The sequence below is a fragment of the Platalea leucorodia genome (genome assembly GCF_965183815.1).
Source record: "Platalea leucorodia genome assembly, chromosome: 3".
Taxonomy (NCBI): domain Eukaryota; kingdom Metazoa; phylum Chordata; class Aves; order Pelecaniformes; family Threskiornithidae; genus Platalea; species Platalea leucorodia.
The window spans coordinates 92,052,262-92,070,170 of NC_138825.1; the positions used below are offsets into that span (position 1 = coordinate 92,052,262).

The following is a 17,909-nucleotide window of genomic DNA, read 5'->3' on the forward strand; positions in this document are numbered from 1 at the left end:
AGTATTAGTAATCTGATGTGTTAGTAAAAGTCAACAGTAGAAACCAGAAAAAGCCAAACATGCTGTGTAGCCTTTTTAGTACCTTGAACAACAGTGGACTGCAAAGTGCATTTAGCTTTTCTAGTTGTATAATATTGTCAGCTTTTTTTTTCTAATTAATGATTTTAGCCACTTTCTGCCATATAAATATAGTATAGCTTTTTTCCTAACCCATATGAAAGCTCTGTTACAACATACATAAACTTATGGCTGAAGGGATTAGACATATTGCATAAATGAAGTAGACTTCTTGGAAAGAGGACCTTATCTGAAGAATTCTCTACATCTCATCAGACCCACTTGCATTTGGAATAAAGCATGTGGTCGGTACCATACCTGCCCAGAGCATCCACTGGATACAGAATGACTGCATGGAGAAAGGCTTATGGAGACAAGGCCTGACATTAATAGCTCAGTTTTTAGCACTTTAAACCTTTCTGTTATCTAGCTGAACACAGCGCCAGGCAAACTCCATTTTCCCCAATGGATTGATTACCAACTGAGCTAGTCCATCTTGACATTCGCAATGTCTCAAATTTGCAGGCCTGCTAGAAAAAAACAGCTCTCCAGACACAGGAATATTTCAGCCCTTCATTTGCTTGCACACAGAGCTGTTGTCGTGTAGTTTGACATTTTAGTGACACAACTGTTGCTACACAGTGGTGAATGGCAACAAAATCCTCGGAAAATGCTCAAAATCATACTGCATCCATGCTCCTCCTTGTTCTTTTTTTTCCTAAATACACTGTCTGCACAGACTATTACTTTAACAGAACTTCCTGTTTAGAGGCATATGCATCAGACACACCATTGCTGAATGCAGGTTACAAGAAGCTCCAATACATGTATTGGCTGATGGGCCGCACCCAAAGCGTGGTGGTAAATAGCTCTTTTTCAAACTGGCAAGCCATCACAAGTCGGGTTCCCCAGGGACTGATATTGGGCCCAACGCTATTCAATATCTTCATAAGCAATCTGGATAACAGGATCAAGTGTAGCCTGATGAAGTTCACACATGACGCCAAATTGAGTGCGGAAGTAGACACTCTGGAAGGGAGAGCCACCCTGCAGGAAGATCCGGATAGGCTGGAAGAGTGGGCTAATAGGAACCTTATGAAGTTTAACAAGGAGAAGTGTAAGGTCTTGCACCTGGGAAAACATAATCCAGGAGTGCAGCTCAGACTGGGATCCACCTGGCTAGAGAGCACCTCCGTGGAAAGGGACCTGGGGGTCCTGGTGGACAGGAAGCTCAATATGAGCGAACAGTGTGCTGCTGCGGCCAAGAAGGCCAATAGGATGCTGGGTTGCATCAAAAAGGGCATCACCAGCAGAGAGAAAGAAGTCATTACCCCTCTCTATGTGGTGCTTGTCAGGCCACACCTGGAATACCGTGTACAGTTCTGGTCCCCGTTACACAAAAAAGATGTGGACAGGCTGGAGGGGGTCCAGAGAAGGGCCACCAAGATGACCAAGGGTCTGGGAAGCCTGCCGTATGAGGATAGGCTGAGAGAGCTGGGTTTGTTCAGCCTTGAGAAAAGGAGGCTTAGAGGTGATCTCATCACCATGTACCAGCACTTAAAGGGGAGCTACAAAGAAGATGAAGACTCCCTTTTTACAAGGAGTCACATGGTGAGGACAAGGGGTAACGGGTACAAGTTACTCCCAGGGAGATTCCGATTGAACGCAAGAGGTAAATTTTTCACAATGAGAACAGTCAATCATTGGAATAATCTCCCCAGGGAAGTGGTTGTCTCCGTTATGCTGAACACATTTAAGACTCAGCTGGACACGGTGCTGGGCCATCTCATCTAGGTTGTGCTAGAAAGGTTGGACCAGATGATCCTCGAGGTCCCTTCCAACCTGGTCTTCTATGGTTCTATGATTCTATGACATATCTTGCACCCCAGCTCATCATCAATCTCTTCCAACAATGTGCACATTTAAAGAATTAGAATACCTGGTAACTAAGTTAACTTATTAATTATCTTAACGGAAATATAACTTGTTACAGACATCTAATGAGGTTACTTACATAAGTTTGTCAGTGTTCAGACAGAAGTACGCTTTGGATGAGTACCTGTTACAACTGTTCTGTAGGATCAGGCCTTTCCTGGCATAACAGCTCTGGCCTAGATCATCCAAAAGAGATTCAGAGACATATGATAGGATTTTCCTCCCTTAACTTTACATGCCTACAACATAAATACCTACATTTCAGCTGATCAACTTAAGTTTCCTTCCCCATAGCCAGAAGAGAGAAGCCGACAATGCTAGGGCCAATTATCATCATTATGTACATTCAAAATAGGTTGGACAAGAAATGCCTCTTTCCCTCCCTTGGTTATAAAGGAAAACTGAAGTAAGCAAACCAGATGGAAACATCATTGAAATCTGAAACTAAGTGAGACAAATCCCACCATATGTCTAACTCCTTTGGTTCATTTGAGTCAAAGCTATTCTGTTGTAATGAGCCCGATTCTCAATAATTTATGTAACATTCAACGAAGCCTTGCAGGAGTACCTGTCTTCACGTTGGCAAATTTTTTAGTTAACCTTAGCTGCTTGGTTGACTGCTATGAGAAGCAGACAGCAGTGTCTACTACATACATGTAAATTAAATAGGATGAATCCCACCCTGTATCCTGTGTCAAAGTCTAACTGCACCATTTATTTCAGGAGAAAAGTTAGCACCCTCATTTGGATTTGGACTTAATGCTTACATATAACATTAACAATTACATATAACTTGGTGTTTTGATTTTAAAAAGACCCCAAACTATTCAGTGTACAGTCTTTGTGCCAGAAATACTTTAAAGTTTTAAAAATGGAAAAATAGTGTACAGAAAGTAAGGATGTGATATAAAAATGTAATGCTAGACAAGCTATGTATCAGCAATTACTGAACAACAGGGCTGTCCAAACGTCACAGTATGTCTTCCTTTTTCTATTTAAAATCTATTTTCTGTTTTTTAATTGTCTTTTTCAGAGTTCTTAGAATTAACACCTGGGGGGTTAGAAATGGGCATTGAACCAATACATGCTTTCCATTTCTGTTCCTCTGTCTTTGAAACAGTTATCATAAAGGAAGATCTGCTATCATGGTGAGGAGCTCAACATTTGAAAAATAATCCATCTTCCACAGTATCATACCGAAATCTTAGTATCTTAGAATTGTATCTGCTCTGCAGTAGGAATCCAATTGGGGATCAGAAGATTTCTATTCCATAGGATGATAAGGTTCAGTTACCGTATTCTTATAAACCACATTTATGAAGCATGAAAGGTTCCTATTACAGATAAAAATGAAAAGTATGTATCCAACATAAGTAAAAATTAAGGGATCCAACTGAGTTTATATTAATATGCTTTTGCCTCGAAGTCAGTGTCCTGACATCAGTGAAGCGCTGAAGTATGAGCTTCACTTTAAACACATGATGAAGTACTTAAATTAATTAAAGCAAACTACTAACTTGCTTGAGAGTTCACTACCATAAAACTCATCTTAACTAGGTGAAAAATCAGGATAACTATACTGTTTTACATGCTCCTTAGTTACTTTTATTTTCTATATTAACATGTGGGAATATTGGTCTCAAATATTAAACAAAATTCTGTTACTCATATATTTCACATTAATTTGTCATATTCTAAGATTAATGGATTTAGCCAATTAGGGAACAATATAAAAATATGCAGAGTAATCTTTGTACTTTTCTGGTGTAGTTCATTCTATGCACCCATTTTTTTAATTTGTAAAGCTAGGGGCATAGATAGCTCTTTAAAACTGTGGGTCATAGATAGATAAGCTTGTTCCAAAAGGACACAGATACAAACTCACCAAAATCAGTCAGAATTTTAAAGTACAAAATGTACAGTATTTATCAAAGGACATATCCACAAACCTACATAACCTGAGCTGAGCACACTTCCTATTGAAGAAATGATTAAATATAAAGTTGCATATTCTGGAATGCAAATATTTTACAAACTATTTGTAGCTTAGCTCAAGTCTTAATGTGGAAGTTAAAATAAAAATGTTGAGATAGCTAGGTGATTCTTTTAGAAAAATTAAAAGGAATTTTGTTTTCAATCCAAGTCAGCATTGGAAAACATCTCAACTTTAAAAAAAAATTATAATTATGAAAAAAATAAAACAGAAATTTACTTGTATGAATAACTATTTTTTCAATTTATGTTTTTCACCAAATGTTTAAAAGTTAATTGCAAGCTAACCTAAATACATGCCTCACGTGATTTCTTTATTTCTCCTATCTACCAACAACAACAAAAAACGAAACAAATAACAAAACAAAAGAAGACAGGTATTTGCACACCTCTAATCATAACTAAAACTCATAGTCCCTAATTTGATTGTCTTAAGTGGAAGACATGAAATGCCTTTGCAATTAACAGCAGTTTTGCTTCAGTAACAAAACAGGATTAGGATACTTGTCAGCTAATGGAGTTTGATTATATAAAGTATTATCCTTCTGCAAATTCTAATTTAAGTATTTATGAAGAATTTTTTTTTTTCAAGCTGTCACTTGGTATATTTCAAGCTGATATCGTATTGTTAGTTTTGATTATAAAACAAGAAAAAAACATTTTAATCCTTTTTAGAATCATGTCTACCAAAAGTAATGCTACACAAAGTCAAAACATTCCGAAGCAGGTCTGTAAATCAGGCTGTCAGAAATACTAGAGTTTAGTGTCCTATTGTAATAAGTAGAAAGGTTTTTATTAAGCAGTATTTCCAAAAATAATTATCACATATAGAACATATAAGGGTTTGTAAATGAATACATCTATTTGGACTACTAAATGCAAGAATGCATAAACTTTAAAAACATTGACTTCACAGCAAGCTAAGCAAACCAGAACTTCAGTTACTTTCCCTGCATGAACTGCAGCTTTTCAAAATCTTATAGTCCTACAAAGTGTCAGCTACAGAGAGATGCACAGCTGCTGCGGCTTCAAATTCAGCCCCCTTGAACCTTCCACTATTCCCAGGAAAAAGTCCAACACTGTGTTGGGGGGGGTGAACATTTCAAGACTACTTTGTCATTGTAAAATTAGTCACTGGAGTCCCTACCTAAGTGCCTGAAGCTCACTTATTCTTCTGATGGTCGCTTAAATGCAAGTGGTTTAAAAGGACTCAAAGGAAAGCCCCATAAGCTTTGGTAGGATTATATGGAAGTCCTATTCCAGACCACGGTTTGTGGTTGGTTGATCAAGATGTATTAATCTTCCAAGAAACACTTATAATGCTGGATGAAGAAAATATAAATAAATAAATTACTGTATCAGTTAAAAAGAAAAAAAGAGGGTCTACCACATTTCAGTAGCAGAAGGCAGACTGACAACTTAGTGGAAGGAAGCAGAAGCAGAGCAGGAAACTCTCCTTATGTAAACATGGCTCTAAAGTCTTGAATATGAGAGAATTAAATTATTTCTCTGGGTCAACAGAAAGGGCTGTTTAAAAAAAAGGGTGAAAGGGAACCTCATTAAGTATTTTGTCAGAAAGTCTTTCTACGTTTCCCATTGCACAATAATAAACATACATTTCAAGGCTCTTGGTAGTAGAAAGTCTGAAAATCGGTACTGTGGACTGATAATGGCTAAGATTTGCAGCCAGCACAAATGCAAGGTAATTAAAATGAGACAGATGGAGGGCGGCACGTAGCAAAGACTTAACCTTTTGTCCTGAAGCTGAAAAGATCAAATAACAAATGCATTTTACTGTCCTGAATTTCAGTCCATATATACTAAGTACGAAGAAACAGAATAAATTTACAAGATCAAAAATATCTTTATTTTTTCTTTTCAATAAAGGAGTACAAGTCCCTGTCCCCCTAAGAAATTGTCTCCCACTCCACAGGCACCTTCCCTTCAGTGCTAGCTACAACTTTCTTCAGTTGTTCCGGGAAGTACAATTGAAGGTTTCCATTTCTTGATGGGGGTGGGGGGTGGTGGTGGTGGTGGTAATAATCAAGAGAAGTGATAGCTTTCCCAGAGGTTAAGGAAAAAAAAAAAAAAAAAGGGAAAACTGCTGTACACATCAAGCCACCCTAGTGAGACTGGCATTTAAGGAATTTATTATACCAGCTGTGATATAAGAATTGTTCAGGGATTAAATTACCAACTTCTCTATATTTATATATGAACCAAATCTACTATCTTCCCATAAATACATAAATTACACTGCAAGTAATAAAAGAATTTGCCATCAGAAAAATCAAAATCACTTGCGTAGTTAAAGAGAATCTTTTATGGTTAAAATCACAAGATACTAATTTACTTCCATATTCTCAACTGTGAGTTATACAGTTTTGTAATCTCTCCTATTATGATATTAAAATCAAATATATGATTCTTTCAAACATAAAATGAAGCCAAAGAAGAGTCAAACTTCTTTTAGCAATTTTTAGAAATAAATTTTATGTACCAAATGCAAAAGCAATACTTAAAATAATTAGAGTATGGCAAGGTTAAGTAGTACCATAGTAACTAACTCAGCAAAGTGCAATGCTTAATGTAAGCTTTTCATCAGTATGGAGCACTGGAGAGCTCTGTGTTGCCACTGGCAAAAACTCTGCTGAAAGGAGGGATGACTAATTTTGTTAAACAGGTGAGATTTAATAACGTTAAAAATGAGCAACTTGTTTAAACTTAAAAAACGAAACTTTTTTTTAATTACACACTTCTCTATCCTTATATTTCTTTAAAATCTGTTAGCTTTTTGCTGCCATCAGTAACTCTGGTATGCTACTAGTGACTTAAAATAAGACATGGCTCATTGTCTAATTCTTTCAAAACTGGCCTTTCTGAAGCCTTTTCAGAATATAATTCAAACACACTATAAATTTGGGTTGGAAATGACATGTTCCCTCTCCAGCAGTCAGAACTTACTCCCATATCATATCCTAGAGAGAAAAAGAATAAAGTTAAGACTGCTTGAGCAACACTTAAAATATTTGTTAAACTGGACAACCACTAGATATACCTATGATGAATATTTTATATATATATATATATAAATAACTTTCTTTTCCACCCAATAAAAAGCTGTGTGCTTTCTTTTTATTGATCTTTCTAGGATGGTGTTAAGTCAAGTCATAATCCCAAATGAGACTGAACAGTTTGCATCAAATACATACCACCACACACAAATACATGAAAAATCTATGAAACCCCAATTTATTTCAAACATCTCTTCTTCATATGTTAAAGGAACATCCACTTACTGTCTTTTTTTTTTTAAAACTCTATAGTTTACTGGAAAAAAATTAACCTAAAAATAAATTTTACCAGAAATATCTCCATTCTATTCTGCTCGTCAGCTCCTACTCATTGCAACAAACTAAGTACAATTTTAAGTGTTGGATAACTTTTGCATCATGTAAATTAATCTTATAAAGTGAAACATGAAATCTAATTCTGAAATAAAATAATGCAACTTCCTTTCCAGTTTTACATAAGCTAGAGAGAGACATAATTCTTTGTTGGTCCAGCTGGATACCTAAGTTGTATTGCCTGCATAGCCCACAATTTATATATTGCAATAATTTTTTTAACTAATTATTTCAAGTATTTTCCAAATTATAGAGCATAATCTTAAAACTTATACAGTCTATTTATTACACAGTCTGATAATTTTACTTTTGTCCATACAGAAATTTTCTTTTACTTTAGATATTTTTTTTTAATCTGCTGTTAAAGTTAGGTGCTAGTATTTTCTAGGTTCTTAAATGTGCATATTCTATAGAATGATCCATTTAGTACGTTTTATGAAATAAATAAATACAGACAAAACACTCCCCAATACCACTCTTCTGCCCTTCTCTGGAAGAAAAGATGACAGTACCTGGTGAGCTTGCAACAGCTGCTCAGCAAACTGACGTACTTCTGATAGCAGAAGAGATATTAAAGAATTTCTTAGTATGTTGTTCCTTCCTAGCAAAACCAGCGTGTGTGATACAGCATGCAGTGCCTGAAACTAAAGAGAAATAATAGTAAATTTAATCTTTCAAAATATGTCTCAGTCTTTTTTACCCCAAACAATTGCCTTAAATAGAAATGGGATTTACATATTAAAATTTTAAAGAGAGTAAGTAAAATTCAAAATTTTTGAGTTTAAAAAGCTATTAATTACATACATATGAGATATATGAGAAATCCACATCCATTACCTAGATTAGCACTACAGGAAACTTTCACATGAACAAACTCCTCCAAGAGTGTGAATTCCCCAGGAAGCAGCTTTTCAGCATTAGCTGTCATTGTGCCCATCTGCTGTCACACAGAGTGGGTGACTATCCTGCACATACAGTAATTCTGTTTGTCACAGGTAGACAAATGAACAAATGAATTCTTTGAAATTCAAATGCATGAGCAAGTTAAGAGCTATACTGGAGTTTTCTGTCAATAGAGTTATCAGGAAGAAACTTGATTAAATGCTAGCTGATAGAAGATACACTATATTTTCAAATTCAAACAATTCACTTCATATCGTTATTTAACAAGCTGTAACCAAGGCATTTCTTGTGAACCATAGGAGGAGGTATGTCAATTTACATGAGAATTATATTAGTAATACTGTTTTTTGCCATAGTCTTTTCTATTAAAAAAATAAAAACTGTTTTCTTTGTTCTCTGAAATGGAAATGTATAGCCATTATGTAATGAAACATGCTGCTCTACAAAGTAAACATGACATTATTTCATAAAACACTACTAGAAGAAATTATCATTTTTATATATATATAAATGTATCAGTGTTCTTTCAAAGAAAAAAGTAATATGACTATAATTTATATTTTTATATAAATGTATACCCCTACAACATCAATATTCAGCATCTCTTTGTAGATGTGTATTTTTGACTGACAAAAGGATACTCTGACCCAAATTTGTATGTCTAAGAATAACTACCATGTCTTAACCACTTAAAAGCAGACCACTGCATCCTATTAACAATCTAGTTTATTCCTCTAGCCAGCTTACATGTGTATACACACACACATATATGAGAATAAAAATACTTGCCCACCATTTACAAGTTTGCATAGGATGAACACTCCTGGAAAACATTTCCAAACACACGAAAGGCAGGAAGGTGATCCGGTAGTAGCCAGCATGGATTTATTAAGAGGAAACCATACTTAACCAACCCGATTGCCTTCTACAATGAGATGACTGGCTTAGTGTATGAGGGGAAAGCAGCAAGTATCATTTACCTTGACTTTACCGTGGTTTTCAACACTGTCTCCCATAAAATCGTTACTGACAAAATTTTGGGCTAGGTAAGCAGTGAGGTGGACTGAAAACTTTTGGTGTAAAAACAGTCAATTAAGTAGCTTCCCACTTACAGTTACTGCTTGTCTGCCTGATCAAATGGTCAAACGACCCTGCCAGTTGATGCAATGCCTATCTACCAGCCTCTTACAGCTGAGGAGTTTGATCAGCTTGGCTATCATCTGCCCAACATGAGACAATCTCCTATTCACAGTCATAACAATCAAACTTTAATCATTCTTTGCTGTTAATCACCTCACTTTAGCATGTAATTCCGAAACAAATATAAAAAGAAAGCTATAAAAGACGGAGAAGTCTTATGTTCAGAATCAAATCTGCAGTCAGACAGACAAAGTAAACACCTCATATTAAAGAGAATTCATAAACTGTACACATATAGCTTTAAAAATCTGTGAGATTAAAATAATTCATAAATGTATCCACCAAAGAGTCTATAAAGATGAAATGTGAATGAAGGTGGGATAAAAATACGTTTCTAAAAAATTAAAATGGTATGAAAAGATAATGTAATGCACGCACCTACATGTGCTTTGAGGATATATGAATTAAAATCAGACTTCCATATACTGGAAACGTACACCCTTCCAAACAAAACAATGACTTCTCTTCCCCAAAATAATCTAAACATTTAGAGTTTTGAAAGATCTTCCACAGTATCTACTAAAACTGTATGACAGAAACTTAAGTTTGCAACACCTGGATAGTTCTGCCTTGACAGCATACATGTTCCAAAAGGGTAAGACTGCTTCAAATCACTACTCAGAGGTTTAAACAATGCTAAAAAATAGCACATTTTTCATTAAAGTCCCCAATAATTTTTACTTCTTTTTATAAATTAAGGATGGATACATACTTTATAGTTCTATATTTTCAGAGCATAACATTGAGTATACTTGCTAATTTGCCTTTGGCAGGCAAGCAAACTAGACAATCCAGAGTTGTGTTTCGTTTCAAAATGTGAGGGAGTAAGGAGACCTTTGAATTCCTGTTTGCTGAGTTACAGCACTCGCATGGATGTGAGAGATTCCTGTTCAAATGTATGCTGTCTTAAGTCAGAACACTGAACTCTGCTTAGTGCAGATACTTTAATCTAAGTGAATCAATATTCATGCAAACACTGTAGTCAGCAGCCTGCTGGCATTCTAGGGTTACGACCCCTCCTTCTTCCCCTTCACCTCACACTTCTGTCCCAAATAACACGTTTGAGAAATCTATTTCAGTTCAACATGAAACAAAACTGAATACAAAATCTTCTGCACGTTTCACACAGGAGAGTGCCTCTGCTGTCCCACCCCTTCCCCAGCATTTTGTGCCTCTTCCCTGAGGAAAAGAAAAATGGATTGGTTGGGATCCACCACACTGGGCAGCTTGCAAAATATCAAGCAGCCTTCCACAATCCTTTCTGACCAGCAGTTGCAATGTAATGGCTTGAGTACAGAAGGATTAAAAAAAAAAAAAAAAAATCACCTAAATAATATATGTCATTCTTAACGTAAGCAGAAGTAAAATAAGCATTAGTTACAACTCAAATTTAAATTTATACAGTGAGGCACTTAAGTCTATGGAAATCCTCTCTGATGGGTTTTTAGAACACGACTTCCTAATTTCCTTGACTAGTACGATTTACCCATTATGTTCTGGAAGTCTCAAGTGTTCTATAAACAATACCTACAGCTATCACTAGCAGCAAAGAAAAGAAAAAAAAAAAAAAAAGTCAAACCAGACACTACTCTGCCCTTTGTAGCTTGACTTCTTCATTCATGAATCAACTCTTTCGGCCTTCGAAGAGCACAAATTTTTTCTTTTTTTTTGTTCTGGTTGCAAGACAGTGGAAATTAGTACATTATGATTCTGCAGATGCCCTTTGAACAGATTACGTTAAATAAAGCTTAATTCACTCTGCCTTGTGCAGATTTTAGACAACAATTAAAAATATCTCTGTACAGATTAAATAAATTTTGCCTAATCCTTTTCATGAATACTTCTACCCTACATTGAGTTCTACTATATGAGAAGTGTGAACAAATCTCACGTTAAGATGAAAAAAATAGTTGTATATACCATGCTTAACATCTTTACAAACCGGTGAAATTTCTTTGGCATTGATCAATATTCTCTACTTCTCACACAGGCAAAACTCAGATTCAACAATTCAGACAAAGAAATTAAATAGGAGTTCAGTGTGTGTTAGGTGCAAAAAAGTAGATTTTCAATGCTACCTCTCCCAAAGGACACGCTAAATGTATATATTTACACACAAACATGATTACAATTGTTCTTTTTTAAGCTCTTTTCTATTTGCTTGCAAGATTTTTACACAGATAATGAAACAAATGAAAATTTTTATTTTTTTGTAGTTATTAATGCTAGCAGCTGAGATTTAACTAAAATAGGATCTTTCACAAAAATTCCATATCATTTCTGGTTTGGCAAGAGTTACCATTTTCTAACTGGAATTTTGTGGGAATAGATGACAGGGGATCTTCAAATTTAAAGCCTGAGCCTCTACTAAGGGAAGTAAATAGGGATTTTGTAATGACGGCACTTAGTGTACTTGAGATATGGATATTAATGCCACTGAAAAATCCCACCTGCTAACTGGTTTATTAAAAAGTATGGATTTAATATTGTATTTTGGTGAATCTCTTAGTATATTTTAAGAAAATAAGGAGACAGCAAAGAGTTAAGGTTAAAATAGCACTCACAGACGGTATGCATTAAATGCATACAGAACAAATGTATAGCATATAAGCAATAAATCTGTAAATAACGAACAGAAGCAAGACTTTGTGTTTCAGAGCAATGCTCATGTATTGCTAATTAAACTCTGGAAACATTCAAACTGATAATAGTCCAAATAGTATGCAGTTTCATTTAAAATAAAAGCATATCTTCAGCTCTCAAATCTATCAAACATTGAAAAAGGAACAGAAATCTTTTAATCCCTTGGGCTTGCTTAATGGTATAGATGAAATTAAACCTATGAATGAATAGATGAAATGAAACCTATGCTCTTCAGGGACTCTAAGTTAAAAGCAGTCAGAAAATTAGATTGTAAAAACCGTATGATCAGAAACAAGAAAATAATGGAGCCTAGTTCACTGTTTGGGAGGTGCATCATCTCCTCCCACATCCCAGTTTCGGTTCTCTTTCCATGTTCCTCAGGATGCAGAGCAAAAGCGAGCAATGCTGTGCTAGTAAAGATGTGTGGACTGTCTACCTGGCTGTTGCCAAAATGAACATATGTCATTGTTCTGCTCACCTCGAGCATACTAATTTGTTCTCTCCTCCACCCAGCAACCAATTTTAAGCAGAAGATATTTTTGACATTCCACTTCTCTTTTCAAGTGATTTCAAACTGGCTATCAGTTTCAAAGTTACTAGTAGAGGAAAAGACTGACAAGCAAAACAAACAGCACACTCCCATAAGCCTTGTTTCTCCGGTAAACCAGGATAAAAATCTTTACTTATGAATTATTTGTTTCGAATTCATTTATTGGAATGTGTTAGTCTACACAACTACAACAACTGCACCTTAGTTTCTGTTTCATCAGCTTACAACTTTCATGCCAGGTAACAGCTCTGTTCTGAAAGCGACTGGCATATTTGGCAATACGGAGTAAGGCAAATAATTATACAGGTGTCCTCAAACTGTGAGATATTAAAAACAAAACAGTACTTTTGCCTTTGAATTCACCTGATCTTTCCCTTCTGCCCATTTAGTCCAACCTGACTTCCAGTCCTAACTCATCAATGTCAACTGAAAAGTTTCACTTTTATACAGAGAGTGTTAGTATCCCTTTTCTTATCTGTCATGTTGCTTCCTTTGTTAATTTGATGGTTGTCATTTATCTCTCCTCCTGTTTATGCTGCACTATTTGTCCTATCTTCAAGTCTTGGGATTTGATACATATTATTCCAATTCTTTGCGCTGTAAGCCTCATCTCAAGCCCTTGCTCTGCCCTTACCCTTTCATAATCTTGTTCATGCTTCTTTCCACTCTTCTTAATCTGATGTTCTCTGCTAGAACCATCCGTTAGCTTCATTGCTGTAAGCTGCTTTTTATATTGCAGTATTTCAGTACTGTTTTGCAGAGCTTTGGCTGAAAAACATTCTGAAGACAGTGCGATATACAATGGAGGCAGGTCTATTTGCAACATGTTTGACTGCATGCACCAAAAATGTTTACAAAGATCAAACTAAAATGCAAAAGGGATACACAAGTTTTTAGGCTTTTTTTTTTTAAGAAAAGATTCAGAAAAGGCAAAAAAAAAATGAAAATTAAAGCAAGATATTTCAACGTCTGGGAAATCATAGAATCATAGAATATCTCAAGTTGGAAGGGACCCATAAGGATCATCAAGTCCAACTCCCTGCTCCTCACAGTACTACCTAAACCTAAACCATAAGAGCATCATCCAGATCCTCCTTGAACTCTGACAGGCTTGGTGCCATGACCACTTCCCTGGGCAGCCTGGTCCAGTGACCAACCACCCTCTCAGTGAAGAACCTTTTCCTAATGTCCGATCTGAACTTCCCCTGATGCAGCTTCATTCCATTTCCTTGTGTCCTATCGCTGGTCACCAGAGAGGAGATCAGCACCTCCCCCTCCGCTGCTCCTTCATGAGGAAGTTGTAGGCTGTGATGGGGTCACCCCTCAGCCTTCTCTTCTCCAGGCTGAACAAACCAAGTAACCTCAGCTGCTCCTCTTCTCTTGCCCTTGAGGCCTTTCACCATCTTGGTCGCCCTCCTCTGGACACAGTCTAATAGTTTAATGTCCTTCTTATATTGAGGCACCCAAAACGGCACACAGTACTCGAGGTGGGGCTGCACCAGTGTGGTGTAGAGTGCGACAATCAGCTCCCTTGACCGGCTAGCTGTGCTGTGCTTGATGCACCCCAGGACACGGCTGGCCCTTTTGGCTGCCAGGGCACACTGTTGACTCATATTCAACTTGCCATCAACCCAGACCCCCAGAGTGCTTTCCGCAGGGCTGCTCTCCAGCCTCTTGTCCCCCAATTTGTATATACAACAAGGATTGCCCCATCCCAGGTGGAGAATCTGGCACTTGCTCTTGTTAAATTTCATACAGTTGGTGATTGCCCAGCTCTCTAGTCTATCAAGATCTCTCTGTAAGGCCTCTCTGCCCTCGAAGGAGTCCACAGCTTCTCCTAGTTTAGTATCGTTGGCAAACTTAATGTATATTCAATTCCTGCGACCAGATCATTTATAAAAACATTGAAGAGAACTGGCCTTAAAATTGACCCCTGGGGAACCCCACTGGTGACTGGCCACCAGCTTGATGTAACCCCATTTACTATAACTCTTTGAGCTCAACCCATCAGCTAATTGCTCACCCAATGTATAATGGACTTGTCTAGCTGTGTGCTGGACCGTTTATCCAGAAGGATACGGTGAGAGACAGTATCAAAAGCTTTGCTAAAATCCAAAACCAAGAAAGAATGATTGCAATACAGCACCTGCATGCCGGGCAGATGATGGAGATGGAGAAACCTGCAGTCAGCCTACTAAGTATTCTGAAAACCAGAATACTTTGGTGAATGACACTGGAAAAGTTGAAAATGCCAGCAGTAGATATCATGGTACTCCCTGAAAGAAACGTGCAAGCTACTGGCTTAAGCACAGCTTTGTTGAATTTGTGGAGTGGGAAGGGAAGATCTCCAAGGAGGTGTACTACATGAACTCCTCCCAGTCATCTTTGCTGACCATGAAGCTTGTATGTCAGACTAGGAGTGTGAAGGTGCATTTTTTTTCTGCTCACAGATTAAAAATATCTTTCTCAGGTTTATTTCCTCACAGCTGCCTAAAAGTCACTCTGATTCACGAATCAGCAGGGTCCCTCTGGCTCCAAACATGCTTTTAAACAACCCAATACCAGTACCCAAGTGAAACAGGCAGTAATCAGTGCATCTGCTTGCTCCTATCCACTAAGCTGACCAGGCTGCTGCTGCCACATCAGCAAGGAGAGGGAGAGATGAGAGACCATAGCAACTGCTGGGAAGAAGAGATGCACTCGCAGCCACCTTCCTATTCTTTCCCCTTACTGCTTCTTCACACCACCAAGCCCCCTGCAGAAGCAAATTTCCCAGACTATTTCCTACGTGTTTACCCTCTCCTTCCCTGCACAGGGGATGGCTGTTACTGATGAAGTAATGAGGACAGACTCAGACCAGACCCAGCACCTGCAGAGACTGGACTACCCTTAAGTAGTATGTCCTCTGATTGACATACACAAACCTTTCCCCTCCTCTTCCTGTCAAGCACAAACACTAGGTACATAGCACAACTTGCTGCTGCTTCTCTAGCTGCTTTCTTATCCAATTACAAAAGATTAAAGCATCAAAGAACATATTTTACACTTTCATTAATATTTTTCTAGTATGAGTTCCATAACAAATGCTTCGTTGAACACCAGATAGATAGATAAAATCATAGAATCATAGAACCATAGAACACCAGGTTGGAAGGGACCTCGAGGATCATCTGGTCCAACCTTTCTAGCACAATCTAGATGAGATGGCCCAGCACCGTGTCCAGCTGAGTCTTAAATGTGTTCAGCATAACGGAGTCAACCACTTCCCTGGGGAGATTATTCCAATGATTGACTGTTCTCATTGTGAAAAATTTACCTCTTGCGTTCAATCGGAATCTCCCTGGGAGTAACTTGTACCCGTTACCCCTTGTCCTCACCATGTGACTCCTTGTAAAAAGGGAGTCTTCATCTTCTTTGTAGCTCCCCTTTAAGTGCTGGTACATGGTGATGAGATCACCTCTAAGCCTCCTTTTCTCAAGGCTGAACAAACCCAGCTCTCTCAGCCTATCCTCATACGGCAGGCTTCCCAGACCCTTGGTCATCTTGGTGGCCCTTCTCTGGACCCCCTCCAGCCTGTCCACATCTTTTTTTTGTAACGGGGACCAGAACTGTACACGGTATTCCAGGTGTGGCCAGACAAGTGCTGAGTAGAGAGCGATAATGACTTCTTTCTCTCTGCTGGTGATGCCCTTTTGGATGCAACCCAGCATCCTATTGGCCTTCTTGGCCGCAGCAGCACACTGTTCACTCATATTGAGCTTCCTGTCCACCAGGACCCCCAGGTCCCTTTCCACGGAGCTGCTCTCTAGCCAGGTGGATCCCAGTCTGAGCTGCACTCCTGGATTATGTTTTCCCAGGTGCAAGACCTTACACTTCTCCTTGTTAAACTTCATAAGGTTCCTATTAGCCCACTCTTCCAGCCTATCCGGATCTTCCTGCAGGGTGGCTCTCCCTTCCAGAGTGTCTACTTCCGCACTCAATTTGGCATCATGTGTGAACTTCATCAGGCTACACTTGATCCTGTTATCCAGATCGCTTATGAAGATATTGAATAGCGTTGGGCCCAATATCAGTCCCTGGGGAACCCGACTTGTGACGGCTTGCCAGTTTGAAAAAGAGCTATTTACCACCACGCTTTGGGTGCGGCCCATCAGCCAATTCCTCACCCACTGCACAGGCCACTTGTCCAGGCCATAACGCATCAGTTTCTCCAGGAGGAGGCCGTGGGGAATTGTATCAAAGGCCTTGGAGAAGTCCAAGTAGACAATGTCGACCGCTCGCCCCATGTCAACTGAGCAGGTCACTTTATCACAGAAGGCCACCAGATTTGTGAGGCACGATCTGCCTTTTGTGAAGCCGTGTTGGCTCTTCCCAATCACGTGCTTCATTTGACTCATGATGGCCCCCATGGAACGGATGTTCCATGACTTTCCCAGGGATTGAAGTAAGATTGATGGGCCTATAGTTACCCAGATCCTCCCTTGAGCTCTTCTTGTAGATAGGGGTAACATTTGCCTTCCTCCAGTCTTCTGGGACATCCCCCGATCTCCACGACTTCTGGAAGATTATAGAGAGTGGCCCCGCAATGACATCAGCCAGCTCTCTCGACACCCTCGGGTGGATGGCGTCAGGACCCACCGATTTGTAGCGGTCAAGCTCCTGTAATAATTCACATACTAACTCCTTCATCAGTGATGGTGGGTCTATGTTTGGATCCTCCAGGATTTTTGTTCCCAGCACCTGGGATCCAACAGTGTTGGTAAAGACAGAGGGGAAGAAGGTGTTGAGAACCTCTGCCTTTTCAGCATTGTTGATGACTGATTCACCTCTACTGTTTAACAGTGGGCCTGTGTTTTCCTTCTGTTTCTGCTTGCAACTTACATAACAGAAAAACCCTTTCTTGTTATTTTTGACATCTCTGGCCAGTTCCAATTCAAGTTGAGCTTTTGTCTTTCTGACTGCATCTCTGCACACTCTGGCAATGCCCTTGTAGTTCTTAGTGGACAATCTTCCACTTCTCCATCTCTGGTATGCATGTCTTTTGGTTTTAAGCAGATCCAGGAGCTCGTGGTTGAGCCAAAGGGGCCTCTTGCTCCACTTACTTCCCTTTCTTTTATAGGGGATAAACTGGTTTTGTGCTTCCAAGAGAGTATTCTTGAAGAACTCTCGCAGCACTCACTGGCTCCTTTATCCTCCATGGAAGCTTCCCACAGAATCCCTCC

General features: G+C 38.5%; 1 protein-coding gene across 1 annotated transcript in view; it reads right to left on the reverse strand.

The window, feature by feature from the left end:
- MEI4 (meiotic double-stranded break formation protein 4) overlaps positions 1–17,909 on the reverse strand; it is a gene marked incomplete at both ends in the record, with an annotated part of 94,082 nt that overhangs the window by 36,299 nt on the left and 39,874 nt on the right. The window contains one exon of the mRNA XM_082305485.1: positions 7,904–8,035. Coding sequence (XP_082161611.1) covers positions 7,904–8,035 — 132 coding nt within the window. The remainder of the gene's footprint in view (positions 1–7,903; positions 8,036–17,909) is intronic.